This window comes from Herpailurus yagouaroundi, unplaced genomic scaffold (genome assembly GCF_014898765.1).
Source record: "Herpailurus yagouaroundi ecotype Mexico unplaced genomic scaffold, PumYag 28, whole genome shotgun sequence".
In the NCBI taxonomy this organism is placed as follows: Eukaryota; Metazoa; Chordata; class Mammalia; order Carnivora; family Felidae; genus Herpailurus; species Herpailurus yagouaroundi.
In genome coordinates this window covers 1,121,462-1,143,306 of record NW_024412376.1, presented here as the reverse complement: position 1 = coordinate 1,143,306, position 21,845 = coordinate 1,121,462, and the positions used below count along the sequence as shown (strand labels likewise).

The 21,845-nt window shown below is 41.1% G+C and overlaps 1 protein-coding gene across 8 annotated transcripts in view; it reads left to right on the top strand.

The window, feature by feature from the left end:
- CSGALNACT1 (chondroitin sulfate N-acetylgalactosaminyltransferase 1) overlaps positions 1–21,845 on the top strand; it is a 262,123-nt gene that overhangs the window by 229,705 nt on the left and 10,573 nt on the right. For all 8 annotated transcript variants that reach the window (XM_040498390.1, XM_040498138.1, XM_040498209.1 and 5 more), the window contains 3 exons: positions 2,213–2,314; positions 17,351–17,529; positions 18,685–18,779. In XM_040498390.1, the coding sequence (XP_040354324.1) occupies positions 2,213–2,314; positions 17,351–17,529; positions 18,685–18,779 (376 nt within the window). The remainder of the gene's footprint in view (positions 1–2,212; positions 2,315–17,350; positions 17,530–18,684; positions 18,780–21,845) is intronic.

Genomic DNA, 21,845 nt, shown 5'->3' with positions numbered 1-21,845 from the left:
CTAGGTAGTTTTAGTTATGTACAGTAGATAGATAACTTATCAAGGGCAGAAATGTTTTATTCATTTTTTTAAGATCCCCTGGTAGAGCATCTGCCACGTAGTAGGTTGCTTGTTTGGTTATTGTTTGTTAAAGGAAGGAAGGAAGGAAAAAATGAGTAAATGAAATGGAACCCTGGAGGAGCACCTCAGAACCAATTCTGCTTTGCCTTTTTGGGAAGCCTCAGCTGGCGAAAGAAGAGTGAAGGGCCAGTGTATCTCTGTTTTATTCCTTGAAAACAGGGAAGTGCTTTGAATAGATTTTTAAATGCCAGCAAAGATGTTACTAGAAAAACAAGAATGCTTTTTATGCAGGCTCAGCGGGTGACCCTCTCCTGATTCTAGGATAAATTTTTTCCAACTACACATGCATTTTGAAAGCACATTTTTCCTGGTGCTTGGCTCTCTGTGTGTTCTTTTATTCTACCCTGGCAAAGAAAGTTAAAGCATTATCTGGCAAGTTAGCAAAAGAGATCTTTTATGGAAGAGAATTTTGTTGTCAGTAGGTATGGTTTAGACTGCAGGGACTGAGGCTGTGAGGGAGCTCTCAGTTTGAAGCACTTTGTCACATGCTGGGCCTCTGTTCCTGGTTCCTTGTCTGTCTAAGAGCTCTGCCATCAGACTGCATTTCAGAGGCAGCTCTTACCTTTAATTCACGGGAAAGAAACAGATTCTCAGAACCAAGCCTGTGACCAGGACGAGTCCTGCATGCTTCTAGCCTCAGGTCAATATCATCTTCCCTGATATTTCTTCCATCTGGGATTCTCTTCTTCCTCTTCTCTTCCTCTACCCTAACCCTCCTTCAGGCCCCAGCCATTCCAGCTGATAGGATTTGCTGTGTTTTCTGAACTGTCTCCTTGTTATTTGTGCCATGAGGTGTCATTATTTTATTTGAGTTCATTTTATTTCCCAAGCATGTTGAGCAGAGGAACCAGATCTCCTACATCTTTGGATTTCTCCCAGCGAGGCAGTCACTCCTTTTTGATGGCATTATAAAAAACAAAACAAAACAAAACAAAAAACACATTGAATAAATTAGCCTCTGCAGTTAGAGCTCAGGGATTTCCAGAAAGCTGTTATGTGGACTGTTGTTTGGGGGGTTAAGGAAAGTAGTGAATATAGAGACAAAAGGAATAAAAAGGAAGGACATGCAAAATGTCAAAATATCACAAAATATCCAACCAGTAGAATCTTTCATTAATTTGCTTCCAGAAAACTCTTATTTAAACTGTGCACACACATATGTGTACACCTACATGTACACACATATTTACACACATGTACTTACACATATACACACATATGTTCATATACACATACCTAATTTATGCACATATCACAAATGTATATGCAGTAAACCCTCAGCGGAGTATCTTACCAGATTAGCTAGGTGTTACCATTTAGAGAGCAGGACATAGGCAAATAAATAAGCTTTGGTAGAGAAAGTAGGTCTAGACCAGTCCAGAGCCAGAGGCCTGGCCCAAAGAGGGCTGTCAGGACCCTGGAGCCTGAGGTGCCAGGTACCTGGGACAATTGGTCACAGGGAGGAGAGACAGGGAAGTAGTGCAGGTGATTGTGGGTGCTCGGGAAGGTGCGACCCAGGGAAGGTGCACAGAGCAGCTGCGCTCCAGCCTGGTCATTCCCTTGAGGTATGAAGAAAGGTTTCTGGAGCCCTACATGAAAGAATCTTTTACCTTTGCTCATTCAGTCTTGAAGACTGTTTGTGTTTGGCACACGCAGGAAAGCTCATAGACAAGGATTCTTGTCTCACCTTCTCTGGATTTTAGCTTTCTCATCTGTAAAATGGAATCTATGTTTATGTCTTCTGTACTTCATAGCCTTCTTATGGCAAAGAAGGGTAATAAGGCCCCTTTCCATGACACTAGGTGACCCCGATGGGCTAAGCCTGTGGCAGATCAGACCTGTGGCCTCTTGTGTCTGAGTTTCATTTACTAGATCTGCACGTTTAAATTTCATTGTTTTCTCCGTAAGATACGTATCAATACAGGTAATTGTGATGGCCAGCCAGAAATGGCTTGCTGACCCATCTCTGCTCTTTCGGTAGTTCACTCAGTTTACTTCGAGAACCTTTTGCACTTTACAAAACAGGTATTTGTTTGGACCTTGCCTGTTATTGTGAACACAGGACCAGACATACATGTGTTTTGTTTTCTAGGGAGATGTGCATCCAACAGGATGGGAGAATTCATCTCACAGTTGTTTACTTTGGGAAGGAAGAAATGAATGAGGTCAAAGGAATACTTGAAAACACTTCCAGGTAAGTCCGATGTGAACTGTCATAAAGACTCATAGTAACTGAGCTCAGAGACATACATCCAAGGATTGAACTTCTGCTTCAGTTTTGTTTTCCTTAACACTGTGGGTCAACTGGGGGATTGAATGTTTGCCAGCTGTGCACCCTCCTTCCCCGGGAGACCACCCCACCTGACGCTGGTCCCCGCTGTGCAGGGCATTAACTTTGACAATTGAGATAAACTTCCCTGAGCTGTAAGGATGGGGCCACAGGCTTCCTGGAGATTCTGCATGACTGGATGTGTCAGTATTGCTGATCTGGGAACTTGATGTCACAGAGTGGGAATGAGGGATGCCATATGTGTGTAGCGAGCTCCAGCTGAGTGCTATCCGTGCTCCAGTTTCATCCACTTAGCAAATGGTCTCACCCTGTTGACTTTCATTCATTATGCATATTGAGAGATTAGGGGGAAGTCAGGAGTGATGGCTAGGACAGGATCATTGATTAAGCCTATTCAGCTGAACAGAAATTATCTAACACAAAACTTTAGACTTAGGCTTGTATTTTTGTACTTCACTGATCAATTGTATGGGGGAATCAATGAAAGCATCCCAGATGGACTTTTTCCCTACCCACATAAATGGACAAGTATTTAATAAATATCTCGGGCATTTTCTACTAGTGAGGAGGCCAGAATGGTACAGCCACACTCCCTTCTGGTTTGCTGTGGAGGACTGCAGACCTCACTTGAGTAATCAGGTGGGTGGTTTCTCCATAAGTGAAGCTTGGAGGGTGGTCAGCAGTACTCAGAAGCAGAAATAGTCTGAAGAACTCCATATGGTCTAAATATAAACAGAGCCCCCTGTTTTGAGTTTCTGGTAAATGGGAAGAGGATGATAGTCCACAGATAAGATTACAAGATTCAGAGCACTTTTTGTATTTATTTTCATACTTTGTTACTAATTTTGTATTAATGGGCACAAGATCAGAATGCTAATTATAATAACTCAAACGTTCTAAAGCAGTCCACTGGTCAAATTTCGTCCATCTCTTGTTTCTGTAAATAAAGTTGTATTGCAATGCAGGCATGCTTCTTTGTTTACATATTATTTATGTCTGTTTTTGTGCTATAACCGCGGAGTTGAGTAGTTGTGACAGAAACAGTATGACTTGCAAAGCCTAAACTCTTACTCTCCACTCCCTTATAGAAAAAGTTTGCTGACCTCTGTTCTAAAGCAGTATGGAATTCAGAGTTTGAAACCAGTAACAGCTTAAAAGCTAGGCCCCTGTGGAAGGGCGATCAAAGAGAGTAGAATAACTGATTATCCGACATGTAAGTAAAATAGAAATCTCTCGACTCCAATGTATTTCAGTATCCTTTTCATCTCTGCTTCAGAATGAGGTGCATGGATTATTAGAATTCACGTCCTCTGCCTAGTGGATATGTTTTAACATCTCTGGAAGTATCCATTCCTGGGCATGGATCTTTTTTTTTTTTTTTAAGTTTCCCAGTTGCTTCTAACACATAGCCAGGATTGAGAGTCATTGTTTGAGAAAGCGGTGGGCCACCCCAGGGGCTGCCCAGGAGAGGCCTTAATTGCAGCCAGCTGTCCCAGTCCAAGGTATTTTTAAGTAGTTATCCAGGTGACTGTAAAGTGCAGTCAAAACTGGGTCTGTCACCTTCTGAGCACATTAAAGGACATTTGCTGGTTAGTATAACAAAATTGACATAAATCTGATGGATAAGTGGAAGGCCAGTTTTGATGTTGTTATGGGAGATACCCTTTCTAGTGACTGGAATGCTTAATGACTCTTATTAAGGTGTTCTTCTCTCTATCAAATTACCTGGCAAGCTGAATACTTGGTCAGAAGGTTGCTTGGTGAGCAAAGAATGAATAGAATCTGAACAAGAAAAGTAGAATCATTTCAGTGGTAGGGACGGTTTACTTAAAGTTTTGGAAAATTCCAAGTGAGTAATCTATCCATAACTGAGAACTTTGTGCTAGAGACTGAGTCCGTCAGTGCTTTAAAGCCGTGCTATGGAAACTCTAGAGAAATTAATTGGAACCCTATTTTTCTGTGTTGATGTTCTCATTGTGCTAACTGGGGATATCTGCAAGGTCGATGTGGCAGGTCCTACCCCCTCCCGGTGTTGCTTTCATCAGACAACCTCCCATAGGATGCCCCACCCTCCACAGCCAGCTTGAGTTGACTTTAACAGGGCAGCACCACCACACCGCCTTCCAGATCACTCTCCCTAATCACCTATTGCCCGAGCCTCCTACCCAAACTGGCTTTAATTTCTAACCTTGTCTTGATGACTTACTGTCCCCATCCAAACTGGGAGGCGTGGTTCGCCCCTTCGTCTTGGTTCCCATTATTGTCTTCTGCTTGGAATTCTCTCCATCCTCCTTTCTATGCACTCAGACCCCCACCCTTTTATCCCCACCCCACCCCTGAGTGCCCACTTCTAGAGCTCTTCCTGACCAGTCCTCTCTCTGAACTCAGACTACACTCCCTGTCAGCATCTCTGCTGTCTGGCACTTGGCATATGATTTGGGTATTCACATTTCTTTCTTTTGTCCTAACTATAGACTATCAGCTGCTTAGTAAGTAGTACCATATGTACCATATCACGTGGCTCTTTATAACTCTGGCACCTAACATGGAGTCATAGTCAGAAAACATTCAGTGTTTGTTCATCAAGAGAAGGGCAATGCCAGGTACACAGTATATTTGTATTCTTAGTAAACTGTATGAAAGCTTGTATAATAAGCCCTATTTAGATGTAATTTTTATCATTCTTTTAAGATGGTAAAATGCATCTTATATTTGAATAATAATAACCATTATTATTTACATGAATTATTTAATATTCACAGCAACCTTATGACACAGATGCTGTCATTAGCCCCATTTCATAGAAGAAGAAACTGAGGCTTGGAGAGGTCATTCCTCAGGCTGCCATCCCTACCACATGGGAGAGCCAGGATCTGAACCTCATCCGTTAACTACTGGTACTCACAGGCTTAACATTGCACCAAATTTTTACTCCAGTTTATTTCCTTCTGAAACCCACAATTGTCAACTGAAAATAATAAGAGTTGAAATCAGCCTAAATGATATTTTACTTCATTAGGATACCAGCATTGTGATTAAACTGTTCTAAATGCAGCTAAATGTATATATATATTTAGAATATCTTTTAAAAATCTAGTTCGATTCATGCCATGTTTGTACTCTGTCTTCTAGATTTATGCTTACTTGGTTGAGCTTTACATTTCCATTGATGGCTGTAGATCAGTGTTTTGGAAACTGCAATTTGTGATTCATTAGAGGGTTGTGAAAAAGCTTTAGTGGGTTATGTCCAGTGTTTTTAAAACATTGCAATAGAATAGGATAAAAATATCAAAGTGCATTACAAGAAGTAAGGATAAATATTGTTTTAGAACACTATAAAGTGTGTGTGTGTGTGTGTGTGTGTGTGTGTGTCTACTGTTTCATGATGTATAACATACTCCTTTGTAAGGGTTGTAGTCAAAATATTAGCAGCTTTTAAAAAGCTACTTCCATAGATAACAGTACAAATCAGTTTCTCAATATCTGATTCTTTTTCCATAGAGTTTTCCATCTTAAGTTGCAGTTAATCTCAGATTAAAGCCTAGCTTAATTTTTCTCAAATAGAAATGTGCTTTGGGAATAACCTGGGGTGCTTTTTAAAACACAGATTCCTGAGATCCAGCTTCAGAAGTTTTGAGTCAGTAGGCCTGAGATGAAGAAGCTTGGTAATGAACACTTGGCAATGAACAACCCCACATGTGATGCTGATTTGGGTGGCCCATGGCCCACACTTTGCTGACCTAGGTAGACATTTGCTTGGAGCTGTGTATTAGGAAATTAAAAAAAAAATGGCATGAGTTAACATTTTCTACATTGCAACTTCATCTTTGTCCAATCATAAGGATACAAAGGCATCTCTCAGAGGTATTATCTCTGAGATCAAAGTACTAGAAATGAGACACTGCCCTGTCATTGCAAGTATGTGACATAAAAGAGGGTTTTTTTTTTCCTGTGTGTTGTCAGGGACCTGCCTTACTACGGTGTGTGTCATCATTTCGTGCCTCTTTGAAAAGGTTTGTTTGACACATCCCCTCAAGGACGTGATTTTTATCAGGACATCCCAGAAGAAAATTGGGGAGAAAGGTTTTATTCTGGTGTGTTTTCTTTTCATTTGTTTCTTAAATTTGAGCAGAATTGTTGCTTTGCTTTAATTTTTCCCTAAGGAATTTTAAGATACTATATCATTTGCTAAAATCAAAAAAAACAACACAGCAAATACTTCCCAAGAAGATAAGGAGTCTTGAACCCTGGGAAGCACCTCACATATTAAGGCAGCATCTCAGGCCTGTGGCCATTCCATTCCTGGCATTTGCAAGAGGGTCTAAGTATGATTCTTCTTGGTACAGATTCTGCTCTTTTTGGAGATGTGCCTGTATTAGGTGTTCTAAATTGTTCTTTGGGGGATTTGAACATAGCATATAGAGTATATTATTGTAATAATGTTAAATTTCCTGAGTGTGATTATTATATTGTTATAATGTTATAAAGGAGAGTGGCCTGGTTCTTGGGAGATACTTCTCTTCAAGGGTAAAGTTGTCACCATATCTGCAACTAACCCTCAAATCGTTCAAAGCAGGTAGGCAGGCAGGAAGGCAGGCAGGATGTTAACACTTGGTAAACCTAGGTGAAAGATATGTGGATACTTATATGTTATTGTTATATTTGTGAAGGTTTGAAATTTTTTCAAATAAAAATGGTAGGAAAATATATTATGAAAAAAATTAAATGATATTGTTTATAAAATGAAATATAATTCAACAGTTAAATAAAGGTGATGTCACCAAAAATGGTAGAATAAAAACTTGTGTAAATGCTTTTCATAAAGCAATGAGAAAATGGCTAAAAATGGTCAGAATCAACTTTTTAAGAACTCTAGAAATTAAACAAAACTTGCAATAATCTGGAAAATGTTTATCCAAGAAAAATGACTGAATTTTTGTGCAGCTTTAATTTGCCTTATTCCCACCTTCTCCTTGGCTCTTTGGTAGCCTTGAAATCCAATAACTCACAAGCACAGCAAGAACCACAGCCTGGCAGCCACCAGGGGCCACAATGGGACAGGAGCTCCTTTAAAGCATCATTCCCAGAGAAATGTCATGATCCGACCTGTCTGGAATTCTCTGGAAGTCTCTATTCACAAGGTTGTCTTTATTTGACCTGATTCAGAGCTCTCCCAGTGGAAAAAAGCCTTTCCTCCAAAACACAGTTATAGGAAGTCTGTAATTTTGTGGCTGCCTGAGGTGTGGTAGATAAGAGTTTAGGCAAACAACAGATTAACCAAAAAGCGTAAAAGGTGAGGCTGAGGAGTGAGATCTCCACTGGGGCTTTGAAAAGCTCAAATACATTCCTGGGGATCTAGAAGGCCATGCACACATCTAGGGCTCTGCTCATACTTAGGAAAGATGTGAGCAGGCCCTAACCTTTCACCTCTGGTGGACCTTGAGACTTTGTGCAAGAAGCACACAAAGGCAAAGATAAGCTGTCAACTACCTAGTTGAATGTTGATAGCATGCCCCAACGTGTACACAAAATCCATTGGCAAATATTTGGAGACTTATTGGTTCTAGGCATTTAAAGAAATCTCTGTCTAGTCATTAGCTTACCACTAAGTGGTCACACACAACAAAGAATGCAGACTTTATGGAATTAGTTCAGGAAAGTCACTAAACAAGTAACAAGAACAGAGAACAACAGCAACAAACCCTGAGAAAGGAGTTGATTCTGATTTCCAGGGTTACATTATTTAAAATGTTAAGTTTTAAACAAAAAATTATGAGGTATGCAAAGAAACAAAAAGGCTCATGCACAGGAAAAAAAATCAATTATTAGAAATTGTCCCTGAGGAAGCCCAGGTGTTGGACTTACTGGACAAAGACTTTAAAACATCTGTATTAAATATGTTCAAAGAATTAAAAGAAACCATGTTTAAAGAACTAATGATAACTATGAGAACCAAGTCATTCCAGTTAGAACTATGTCTTACCAAATGGAAATAGAACTTCTAAAGAAGAACCAAATAGAAATTCTGGAATTGATAAAGTACAATAACTAAAATGAAAAATTCACTAAGGGGTGCTGAGCATGTTTTGAACAGGCAGAAGAAAGAATCTGTGGACTTTAAGATAGGTCAGTTGATATGCTTAGGTTTGAGAAACAAAAATAAAAAAGAATGAAGACTTATAAGATACCATCAAGCATGCCAAAATAGACATAGTGGGAGTCCCAGAGGAGAGGAGAGAGATAAAGAGGCAGAAAAAATATTTGGAGAAATAATGGTCCCAAACTTCCCAAATTTAATGAAAAACATGAATCTATACATTTTAAAAGCTCAAAAACTCCAAATAGGAAAATTCAAAGAAACACACAGTAAATATATCATAAGCAAACAGTTGAAAGACAAAGACAAAGAGAGAGAGAATCTTGTAAGTGGCAAGAGTGAAGCACTAATTGGTTCCAAGGAATTCTTAATAAGAGCAATGGCTGATTTCTTGTCAGAAACAATGGAGGCCAGACAGTGGGATGGCATATTCAAAGTGCTGGAATAAAAACACTCAGCCAAGAATTCTATATTCAGCAGAACCATTCATCAGAAATGAAGGGGAAATTAAGACATCCTCAGATAAACAAGAACTAGAGACTTCATCACTAGCAAACCTGCCCTACAAGAAATATGAAAAGGAGTCCTTAGGACTGAAATGAAAGGACACTAGACAAACTCGAATGCTTGTGAAGAAATAAAGACTTCCAGTAAAAGTAACTACATAGGGAAATACAATACAGTATTGTATAAATGTATTTTTTTGTTTATAACTCTTTTCTCCTATCTGATTTAAAAGTTAACTGCATAAAGAAGGATCATCTACCTGTATTAGATAGACACAGTACGTAAAGATGTCATTTTAATACAACACCAAGGAGGGGAGAGGGAATGGAGGACCATGTTTTGTATGCTGTCAAAATTAAGTATTTCTTCAGAAAGAAAATCTGACTAGACTTAGAACATGTAAATGGATTTAAATAGGAATCAGAAAACTTTCCGTAAAGAAAAGGCCAGGCCCAGATGTCTTCACTGCTGATTTCTACCAGTCATTAAAGAACAAATTAATACCAATGCTTCACAGACTTTCAGAATTTACAAGGGAGAACACTTCCCAACTCATTCTATGAGGTCTATGATACCTTAAACAAGTAAAGACATCATAAGAGAAGAAAACCGCAGACCAATATCCCTTATAAATATAGGGTGCCGAAATCCTCACAAAATACTAGCAAACTGTATCCAACATATAAAAAGGATTATACACCATGATTAAGTGACATTTATCCCAAGAATGCAGGGTTGATTCAACATACAAGAATCAATGAATGTAATACACTAAACTGCATGGCCATCTCTATACACACAGAAAAAGCATTTGAAAAAACAGCGATTTACTTATTCTGGATATTTCATATAATGGAATCCTATAATATATGACCTTTTGTGTCTGGCTTCTTAACAATGGTGTTTTCAAGGTTCATCCACACTGTAGCATGTGTCAGTAATTCACTACTTTTTATGTTATTATTTTTGATGCTATTGTAAATGTGATTAATTTCTCTTTCATTGTATATAAAAACACAAACTGATTTTATGTTATTTTGTATTGTGAAACATTACTGAATTCATTAGTTCTAACAGTTTTTTTGGTGACGTGGTTAGGATTTTTTTTTTAATGTTTGCTTATTTTTGAGAGAGAGAGTGAGTGAGAGAGAGAGAGAAAGTGGATGCGGGAGGGGCAGAGAGCAAGAGAGACACAGAATCCAAAGCAGGGTCCAGGCTCCAAGCTGTCAGCACAGAGCCCAACGCGGGACTCGAACTCATGAACCATGAGATCACAACCCGAGCTGAAGTCAGAGGTTTAACTGACTGAGCCACCCAGGCACACCTTTGGTTAGTGTTTTTATGTGTAAGATCATGTTGTCTACAAACAGAGATAATTTTACTCCTTTCTTTCTGATTTGGATGCCTTTAATTTCTTTCCCTTGACAAGTTGCTAGGGCTAACATTTCTATACTATGTTGAGTAAGAGTGGTCTTGTTCCTGATCTTAGAGGAAAGGCTTTTAACTTGTCACTGTTGAGTATAGTGTTAGTTGTAGGTGTGTCATATATGGCCTTTATTATGCTGAGGTATGTTCCTTCTGTACCTAATTTGTTCAGAGTTTCAACATCATCATGAAATGATGTTGAATTTTGTTAAATGTTTTTTTCTGCATCTGTTGAAATGATTAGATGATTTTTATCCTTCATTCTGTTAATGTGGTATATCATGTTTATTAATTTGCACGTGTTGAACCATCCTTGCATCCCAGGGATGCATCCCACTTGCTCATTATGTATCATCCTTTTAATGTATTGAATCTGGTTTTCCAATATTTTATTTGAGAATTTTTGCATCTGTGTTCATCAGGGATATTGGCCTGTAATTTTCTTTTCATGTCATGCCCTTGTCTGGCTTCAGTATTAGAGTAATGCTGGACTTATAAAATGAGTTTGGAACTGTTCCTTCCTCTGCAATATTTTGGGAGAGTTTGAGAAGGATTGGTATTAATTCATCTTTAGATGTTTGGTAGTATTTACTCATGAAGCCATCTGGTCCTGAGGCTTTTATTTGTCAGAGATGTTTGATTACTGATTCAGTCTCCTTGCTTATTATTGGTCTGTTCAGATATTCTATTAATTTATGATTCATTCTTGGTAAGTTGTACGTTTCTAGGAATTTATCTATTTCTTCTAAGTTATCTAATTTGTTGGCATATAATTATTCACAGTAGTCTCATGATATTTTGTGTTTCTGTGGTATTAGTTGTAATGTCTCCTCTTTTGTTTATTAATTTGAGTAATGTCTCTTAAATCTTTCCTAGGTAGTCTAGCTAAATGTTTGTCCATTTTGTTTATCTTTTCAAAAGAAATTTGCTAAAATGGAGTTGTATCAGCTGACTTGTATAAGCTTAGAATCTAGAAAAAATCTAGAAAAGCTGCCTTGAGAGTATGTTTAGTTTTAAATTCTTGACCATATTTGAATGTTTTCATTAAGTAGAACTCATAAGCAATTTCAATATTTAGAGCTGTTAGATTTAAATTTTAAGTTATACATTGAATATAATACTAGTTTTTGTGTAAATTTTTAAAGTATTTTTTAATGAAGGGCTATTGTGGGAAGTGCGACATTAAGAGAATTTTCTTATAATGGTGGGAAGAAGTCTGTATGAGAGTAAATCATATTAGGCAACAAGATCTTTTATCATTTTCAATCCAGCAATTCTGGGAAATGTAAGTCAATTAGAGAAATTAAATCTCCAGTAGAAACAGTAGCTTTCTGAGGTCATTGTAACCTCTAAAAGAATGATTGTATATAACTTGGAGGAGTCCCTGTGCACCAAACTTATTCTATAAAAGAAGAGAATTGAATGAGAGACTTGAGAGTTTCATCAGTCAATAATACAATTCAAGAAGAAAAGAAGAAAGAATAATTGTGAGTAATCATGTGGCCTTTCGGAACTGCATATTCTGATTCTTAGTAGGAAATTACATGGCATAGAATTTAGTGCCCTCACTCTACCATGAAAGATGCCCATTTTTCTTACCAGGCCATTACTTTGTGTGTACCACTAAATACTACATTTCCTTGTATGGATAAATTAAATATTTCAAACCAAATTGTATCTTATTTTTCTCAGCTCTCTTTGTTATTTACATATTTTTCATCTTTCTAAAAGGATGGGTTTGTGCCTGTCCTTTGGAATCTGTTGGTTGGAAACTCTTTCTGATGACGTGTGGGGGCTAAGGCAGGACCCACCTGAGGGAAGAAGGAGGAATCTGGGCAGTGCCCTCCAACAGTGACAGGTCTGAGATGTACCTAAGCTTTTCCCATGGATTCATCCCTTGATTTATCTGATGCTTCTTGATCACCCACTATGTCCCTACCTCTGTGTGCCACTTACTGCATACTGCCAGATCATCTCGGAAGGTGTAAAAAAAAATGCATTCCCTGCCCGCCAAGAACTTAGAGTGGTGAGGTCATCAAGTATGTGTCTATATAGGCAAAGGCACAAGAAGGCACCGGGCACAGGACAGATGGAGAACTGGGCAAAGTGCATGGGAGCCCAGAGAGGGCACTTCAGTTTGCAGCAAGGCATAAGAGGTAGTGACACTTGACTCAGGTTGTGGAGACTGAGTGGGGTTTTCTCTGGAGTGGATGGAAGAAGTGTATTCCAGAGACAGGAGGCCCCAGCCATGGTACACCATCAGTGACCATTTTCTGTCTGCTCACTGTGGGGTGGGGGGTTGTGGACAGAGGACAAAACAGGGTCCTTGCCTGTGCACTTCTGTGTTCTGCGTTTTTGGGTTATAGTCTCATGGCTGTGTTGTGCACATTCCCAAACCCACTGCTAGACCCCATTGGGGTGAATCAGTGTTTTGTGTTGAAATGTGTCCTTGCTTTTACATGGCTTCACTGCCTCTTAATACACTATTTCATACACTGTTGAGCAGGAGTACTCTGGCCTAGTGAGCAAGTCCCCCTCCCCCCGCCCCCCGAGTAAAGATATGGGATGCATTGAAGGAGGGGCCTGGTTATCTCGCAGAAGCCAATTTCTCTTCATCTCGTTGTGCTCTGTGTTCTGGAGCTGGTGCTGATGAGTTTGAGATGAGAAGAGGGTGTCTGCTTCCAGGCCCAGAGGTTTGACAATGTGTTAATCTCTCTGTTCTGGAAAAGTGGGAAAGTGAAGCTGTTCTGATTCTTTTTCTGGTGTTTCCAGTTCAGCCCCCTTTGTTAGTAGAGAATTTCTTTGTTAATTATCAGAGGCCCTTCTTGACAGCAAGAGGAGAGCAAAGGGTTCCTCCAGACATTGGGCAATTATAAGTATTTTGGATGAGTGATCAGGAGGAAGGACCGTACTATTACCCAGCTCCAGACAGACTCATAGCTGAGCTCAGTAACCTGGCAGCCATGCTGGGAACCACAGATGGATGACAGTTAGCCCTGGGCCTTCTCCAATACCCATGACTGGCTGATGGTGCCTCCCAGGCCACAGATGACTCTGTCCCATGCTGCCTCCTTGTGCACTCATGTCCAGCTCCCTGGTTCAGGCCTTCAGTGCAGAGCCAACACTGTGAGGCTGACAGTAACAACGCTGTTGGTCAGTGCTGGTCATGGTGGATGAGGCAGCCAGGCAGAGGTGGGTGGGGCAGGGTTCTTTGCGGGGATGAGGGTTCAGGGAAGCAGAGGTTGCTGGTACCATGTGGGTACCTGCCCACATGGAGCATAGGGGCTGCTGTGTGGACAGTGAGTGGACAGAGCCAAGTGCCATGCCCTGCAGCTTTCTGCATGGCCTGTAGACACACTGAGAGTGGCTTTGGAGTGCATTTTCAGATTGGGTAGTGCTGTGGACATAATGTGGATCATCTCATCCTTGTAGAGAGGTTGAATGAAGAGAAAGGAAGCAGGTTGTCTTTTACATTAGGGCCATATGGAGGGTCCCTTGGCATCTGTTTTCCTGAATTCTTTCTCTAGAGGCAGCACATTGAAGCATAGAAGCTGATGTTTTAAGACTTTTCAAAAAAGTTCTTCCAAACAAAGGTCATTTCAAACACTAGGCCCAGTGTTCTCCCCACCCCTTTTCCTAGTGGCTGTGAGTGACAGACAAGCTCCCAACCCCCATCTTCCTCCCTCCTCTGCCCCCTGCTGCAGCACAGCAGCTGGAAGCAGGGTTTGGGAAATTTGGAGGCAGAACAAACTAGTTTAAGTTACATATTGGGTAAGTGCATACTTCAAATTACCACTTTCTCCTTGAAATTTGTGGCACTCATCTGTCTCTACCATTCACTCAGTCCTGTCATGTAGTTAATGCGGTTACCTCTGTTTCTAATGCTGCTTTGTGTTCTTCTTTTTTTCTAAGATTTTATTTTTTTAAATCTCTACACCCAACATGGGGCTCCGACTCACAACCCCAAGATCAAGAGTCACACACTCCACTGACTGAGCCAGCTAGGTACCCCTGCCATGTGTTCTTATTTAAGTATTCAACGTGACTTAACTTTTGTAAAAATTTGATTGATATATATATATATATATATATATATATATATATAAACATACATACAATGGACGCTGTTCAAGGAGGAAAGTCAGCAGTTCCTTTAACACAACATGTTAAGGAGCAGCATTTCTCTTCCTTTGGTGAAAATTGCTTGCTGTTGTTAAAATATAAAGCATTTTTATACTTGAACTCTCTAATGATAGATCCTGGAAAACCTCCTGGAGGAGGTACCTGAATTATGAGTCAGAAACAAGCTGAATAAGGAAGGCTCTTCTCAAGGACATGCCAGTCCTCCCTGCTCTGCCAATTAGCTAACAGATATCCCTGCAGTCTGGGAGGATCCCAAACAGTATGAGCCTTGAGACAAGTCAAGAAAAAGACCCACTACTGGCTGTTAGAAAAAAGATGAGTCCCTGGGTGTGGATAAGTCCTATGAGAACTGGCAGGAGACTCCCTTAGAGGAAGAGGGAAAAATGTAGGCACCTCCCCAGGGTAAAACTTTCCTGAAAACCTCCTACTTAGGGCAGAAGGAAGTGGGTTGAGCTTGCCTTACAGGAGCTGGGCTGTAGAAAGCTCCAGGAGATGTGAGCAGGACTTCAGGGGCCTCACTCCACCTGCACGTTTTTGCAACAAGTAGGTGGCACTGTCCTAGCTAGGGCCAGGATAGGTCCTGAAGAGGCTTTGGAGCATAATGTCAGTGCTACTCACAGAAAATATGAACTGGGGCCATCTACCGGGAGAATCCCTCCAAAGGTAGAGCAGTGCTGAACTGAAGGCAGAATCTCAGGAAAACAGAATTTTAGAGTGGAAAGGACCCTCTGGGCTCTGTAACCATCAAGTCACAATGAGGAAACTAAGGCAAAAGAAGTAAAATGACTTCCCCAAATAGATTAGAGGCAGAGCTAGGATTAGAGTCATTCCTCTGTTCACACCTTTAATCACAAACATATGTAGAGCCCCTATTGGGGGTGGGTACGGATCTAGGCCCTGGATCCAGGTTTACTGACTCAGACACCAGTGCTCTTCCAGTCACCAGGCCTCCTGCCTTGATCTAAATCTGAAAAGTGTGTCTGGCTTTGGACTTAGGTGAAGTTGGGCCCACAGATTCCAGAGATAAAAAACCAAGCTCACTCCCAGATCTGAAAGAAGATGATAAGGAAGGAGTAGCACGACTAGTTCTACTGATTAAATTACCAGATACAAGTACAACTTAGCATTGGAAAAGTTTCTGATTCTATATTTGTGTTGACCTTTACCCTAGATGGTTACTTGGAATACAAACTTTAAAATGGAAAATTTTTTTTGTATTTGTTTTGAATACATCAAGATTAGAGACAAGTGGGGCACCTGGGAGGCTCAGTTTGTTGAGCATCCAACTCTTGATTTTGGCTCAGGTCATGATCCCAGGGTTGTGGGATCAAGCCCTGTGTCAGGCTATGCACTGAGCATGGAGCCTGCTTGGGATTCTCCTTGCTCTCCCAATGTCCCTCTCCCCAGCTCTCTCTCTCTTTCTCAAAAAAAAAAAAAAAAATGATTAGGGAGAAGTTAGGAATGGGTAGAGGGAAGAGTCAGGCTGTGGAAGGAGAGGAACCATTATGAAAAGAAGGCCCGTGTGAGCAGGAAAAGGGAGATTTGCCGAATGCCAGGCCCCTGCACACACAGGGTTAGGACTCAAAGTAGTTCTCTAGTTCTATCTGGCAGAAGACAATCCCTGTCCCTCTAGGTACAACATGAGTTCCTGGAATTTCTGCTTAAGACATTCCCCATTTCAGGAGCACCTGAGTGGCTCAGTCGGTTGAGCATCCGTCCAACTTTGGTTCAGGTCATGATCTCGCGGTTCGTGAGTTAGAGCCCCGTGTTAGGCTCTGTGCTGAAAGCTCAGAGCCTGGAGCCTGCTTCGGATTCTGTGTCTCCCTCTCTCTCTGACCCTCCCCTGCTCACACTCTGTCTTTCTCTAGCTCTCAAAAATGAATAAACGTTAAAAAAAATTTAAAAAAAGACATGCCCCATTTCAGAAGCTTCTGATGTCCTTGGGAAAGAACAGCCAAGTGAAGAAATGTCTTGGCTTTACTACCACAGGCCTGGGAATCCTCACCTGTGCTAATGATAGCAATTGCTCATGTTTACATACTGCTTTAGACTCTTGGCAGTGTTTATCTAACTAATCACTCTGTGAGATAGTTAAGGTGGGTGTTATTATTCCCATTTTGCAGATGAGGCAACTGCACTTCCAGGAAATTAATGGGTTTGCCTAGATCACAGAATTAATCTATAGGAGAGCCAGGGTTGGGACAGCCCTGGTGATCTGAATCCAAGTCTGTCATTTTCCCTACCGTGCTCTCTTGCTTTACCTAAAGGTGGGGAAGGAGTCCAGGTTTAAGCCTGTTTGGGGATAGATCCACATCAAGACCATCATGCCTGGTCTCTGGAGTTGCATACAGATGGTAGGTGGGGCCATTCCAATGTGATTTTATTTCTTTGGCCCAGTGGTTTCACTAGGTGGTTCAGGAAGCATGGAGATTGCCCTGGGTTCTGTTGACCTAGTCTCCACTTGTTCAAGTTTTCTTTATCACAAAGAATATCCATTAGCCATAACAGTACAGTTTTCATAATGGGGAAATTGCTAGAGAAAGAAAACATAAGTTACAACTTCACTAAGTGTTCTTGGTACCTTTAATCTCAGTGAGTTTCCAATGAGTCTTGGTCATTCTGTATCTTCTTGGGTAGTCTCTGTGCCTGCAGGGTTACAAAATATAGGTGGCAAAATGTGGGTGGGCCCTGGTCACGTGTTTTCTGAGGGGGTTCTGTCTGCCTGGTGCATGAGCACATGAGTGACTGTGTCTGGTCTTCCCTTTTAGAGCTGCCAACTTCAGGAACTTTACCTTCATCCAACTGAATGGAGAGTTTTCTCGAGGAAAGGGACTTGATGTTGGAGCCCGCTTCTGGAAAGGAAGCAACGTCCTTCTCTTTTTCTGTGACGTTGATATCTACTTCACCTCCGAATTCCTCAATACATGCAGGCTGAACACACAGCCAGGTATGGGGATCTGGAGTTGGCTCTTCCCTTTCTCTCCCCCAGGGTGGCCTTCAGCTCTGTCACACACTCGTTCTCTTCATGGTTCGCTCTGATGTCCTGCTTCTGAATTGGCCCGATTTTACCCAATGACCAAGAAAAAGCAAAATCATCTGGTTTAATTTCTCCTTTATGTCATGGTGTGGGCCTGTCAGCTGCCATAATTCTGGGACTCTTTGGCCTAGGTTCAAGTCTAAAACTCATTTACCATTTTCAGCTAAGAGGTTGGCCTGAGTGAACACCCACGGGAGAAAGTGCTGGGGGTTTGGGGGAGACATGGACTGGAAAGATGCCTGACACTAAAGGGAAAGGCATAGCTGTGGGCAGTTCCCAAGGGAGCAAGGGCTCTGAGTGGGAAGAACCCACAATATGAAAATGATTTTCACAGAGTTTGACTCATAGCAAGGGCTGATATTCAGCTGATAACTATTGTTAAAATATTGAAACTCTTCTGTGGAAACTGGTAAAGAGCAAGTGCCTGGGGTCCCTATATCTACTCCTGCTGCCTAAAGTCACCATGACCCCTCTGGCAACCCTTTAGACTTCCCACAGACCAGCAGTTAAAGGGTTAATGTCTGGAAGGGCAGGGAGTACCAGAACTCTCTTTCACACTCACTCCTGTTGGTTGATACCCAGTGCCACAGCCACCAACTGTCAGTATTTTGGGTTTTTTTTTTTTTTGTTTGCTTCTATTTTTTATTTTAGAGAGAGGGAGTGAGCCGAGCACATGTGTAAGCAGGGGAGAAACAGAGAGGGAGAGAGAGGTCCCAAGCAGTCTCCACACTCAGTGCAGAGCCCAACATGGGGCTTGATCCCACAACCCGGGATCATGACCTGAGCTGAAATCAAGAGTTAGATGCTCAACTGATTTAGCCACCCAGGCACCCAAGGACTGTCAGTATTTTGAATACCACTTCTTTGCTAGGAGGTCAGAGATATTTGAGAGTCTGTCCCTCTGATCTACCTGTGCAGAACTCCTAAGATCTGTTTTAGGGTTGAGTGATAAGAAAGGAAAAGTGGATGCAAATATCTGGGACATTTCAGAGGACTGAATATAAGTGTACTAACCTAATAGTGTTGTCTGTTGCTTTAAGTGAATGTTTGTTTTCTGGTTTGCAGGGAAGAAGGTATTTTATCCAGTCCTTTTTAGTCAGTACAATCCTGGCATAATATATGGCCATCATGATGCGGTCCCTCCCCTAGAACAGCAGCTGGTGAGTAATTACCCTGCAGGTGCCTTTGTGTGGCTATGTTTCATGTCTTTCATTACCAGGGGCACCTGACCATGAGTAAAGGTGAGTGGAAATCTGTGGACTGATTCCCATAGTAATTTTTAAGTTTGTCAGACGTTCTGGCCTTTGCTCCCAGCGCCTTGTTGATTAAAAGTGCTTGCAATATTTAAAAGTGGAAAATAAATAGGAACAGTACCTTACAGAAAGGTAATTTCACACCTTCATAGTTTTCTTATATCATTTTTGGAAACTATTATTATTGCATTATGGATGCAACAAGCACATTTTCTCTTTATTATTACAAACTATATGAGGTAAGAAGGGTGAGATTTATGGTCCCATTTGACAGATGGAAAAGAGAAGTCAGAAAGGGTGGCTCACTCCAGGTCACACAGTGAGTGAGTCAGTGGTGCCATAAGGACAGATCCAGGGCCCTTCCCATCACATTATCATTGTCACAAACCACAGGGCCTTGGGTCCAGGGTAGCAGCAGAGGCATCACCAGCAAGGTAGCTTTTTTTTTTTTTTTTAATGTTTATTTATTTTTAAGAGAGAGAGAGAGAGAAAGAGGAAGAGGGACAGAGAAAGAGAGGGAGACACAGAATCTGAAGCAGGCTCCAGGCTCTGAGCTGTCAGCACAGAGCCCGATGCAGGCTTGAACTCATGAACTACGAGATCATGACCTGAACTGAAGTCAGACACTTAACTGACTGAGCCACCCAGGTGCCCCACAAGGTGGTTTCTAAAGGAACATTGGAGGGACTTCTCTGCCAAGGTCTTGGCTGCACGGATGATAGATAGTGGAGCCACACAGCCACCAAGGATCTCTGTACACCGAGTGGTCTTGGTGGTGGTGGTGTTGGCAGTTAGTCCATTCAGCAGAAAAGCTGTGCAGGCAGGAGGAAGATGACCCCAGAAGAGGGTCTCTGTCATGCACATAGGCATACCCTATGCCCTTCTGAGACAAAATTCCTCAGGAGTATTGTCATCTCAAGCGTGAACTGTTACCTTTTCCTGCAGAGAGATCAGCTGAGTTTGTCTACAGCTGTTTCCAGTTCGGGCTCAATATCGGGGGCATCTGACCTGGGGCTGTCTCTTGTTCATCGCTTTGAGTAGCTCTGTCTCCTCTTGAGGCAAAGCCATTGCTTCTGTGCAATGGGAGAGTAATCAGTTTTCATTGAAAGTTCTTTGAAATTCTTGTGGAGGACTGATTCTGTCTTTAAGCTTCCAGAAATAGCAAAACCTGTCCATTCTCCTGTTAATCCTCCGATTAACCTCTGGCAGCTCATTTAGGATCTTTTCCAGAAGGTTTCAGCCTGGTCCCCTGAGGTTGGACGAGGTTTGCTCCTCACCAATCCTAGCATGGTTTCCCTTTGGGCCCAAGCTGGTAATGGTAATGACCAAGTATGGTAATGAGTTATCTCTCCCCTCAGTGAAATTCTAATACCACAGATATATACTGAATATCTGTTTATGTATCTGTAATTTATATACACAAATATGACACGTATTTAGTATATGTGTGCTGCATATACTAAACACAGTATATGTCAACACAGTAAGAGTTTTTCACTCCCCAAGAACCAGTTTTTATCTACTTTAGGGTGATATCACTTCTGTGGAGACACAAAAGTTTTTTGTTTCCTTTCCATGAGTTCTCTGTTTCTAATAGGGTTTGGGAGTTGGGGGAAAGGGATACAATAAGCCTCCTTGGTTAAATAAAGTACTTAGTACTTCTTTGCATTTGACATCAGATGTGATTAATTTTTCAACTTCAAATTCATAAGATCTTATTTGCTTGCAAGGAATTCTTTTCATTTCACACTTTAAAAGTTTTATCCTTTTATTACCATTCCTGCAGGGAAGCAGGTGCAAAGGGGAGCTAGAGGTATGATGTAGTTAAACCAGTTTCTCAGATCTCCAGAATTAATGGTCAAGCAGAAACAGAACTCAGATTGCTGCATCCATAGCTCGAGCCTCTGAATTATCCTGCAAATGCAGGATATTTGACGTTTATTTCCAAATGCACCTTAGAGCTATCCTGGAGCATGCAAATCTGATTATGTTAGGGTTCAGTGTTCATGATGATTTAGTCTAGAGAAACATAGCAGTTGTCTCTGAGACACTGGGGGTTCTCCATCCAAAAAGGATGTGTTGATTATGTTTGTTATTAGATGAGCCATGTATTGAGCACTTGCCGCCTACAGAGAACTAGACTAGACATTCTGGAGGAGTCAGAAGAACTGAAACAGTTTCTTATGCTCAGAAGTGATTGGGGAGGTCACTTTGCTCACCCTCTTGTTTTGTTTTTATAGACTGGCCCAAGATCACACAACCAGCTAGTAGCAGAACTCAGGCCAAAAGCAGGATTTCCTTACCCCAGTGCAATGGAAGCAGATTTGCTAGGATATTGATGAGGGCTGAAATATAAAGGAAATGATCTGACAAAAATTCCAAAGGAGAACATAAAGCTACAGAAATTAATTTAATGGAGACAGAATGTGTAGGTGCTGAGAAGGTATAAAATAAAAAGAGATGATTAGAGACGGTAAGTTAGGAAAGACTTCCTACCAAGGGTTCATTTCGGCTCATTCATGAAAGATACAGGATATAGATACAGACATAGATATAGATATAGATATAGATATAGACAAGATAGAGATACAGGTAGAGATAGAGATAGAGATAGAGATACTCTTGAGAGCCACCCCTGGAATACATCAGTATCAAGGTGAAGGGAGAATACAGATCCAGAATGTAGCTGTAACAAAAATTACCAACGGATGCAAACACAAGACAAATTTTCAGAGCAGCCCTGCAAATGTGACCTTGTTAGTGCCTGTGCTAGTCATTGCTTCTCAGGCCATTGCCACTGCTGTTTGATAACACTGTCTTCAGAGTAAAGCCAGAAGCTACATTTATGATTTGTGTGTGTATATGTGTTCAGACTACTTATTTCTTTACTTTTGAGTACAAGCCATTAATGATAAAAAATATGCAAAATGATGGAATTTTATGCTAACATTTAATTTCTTGAGTTTTAAACCT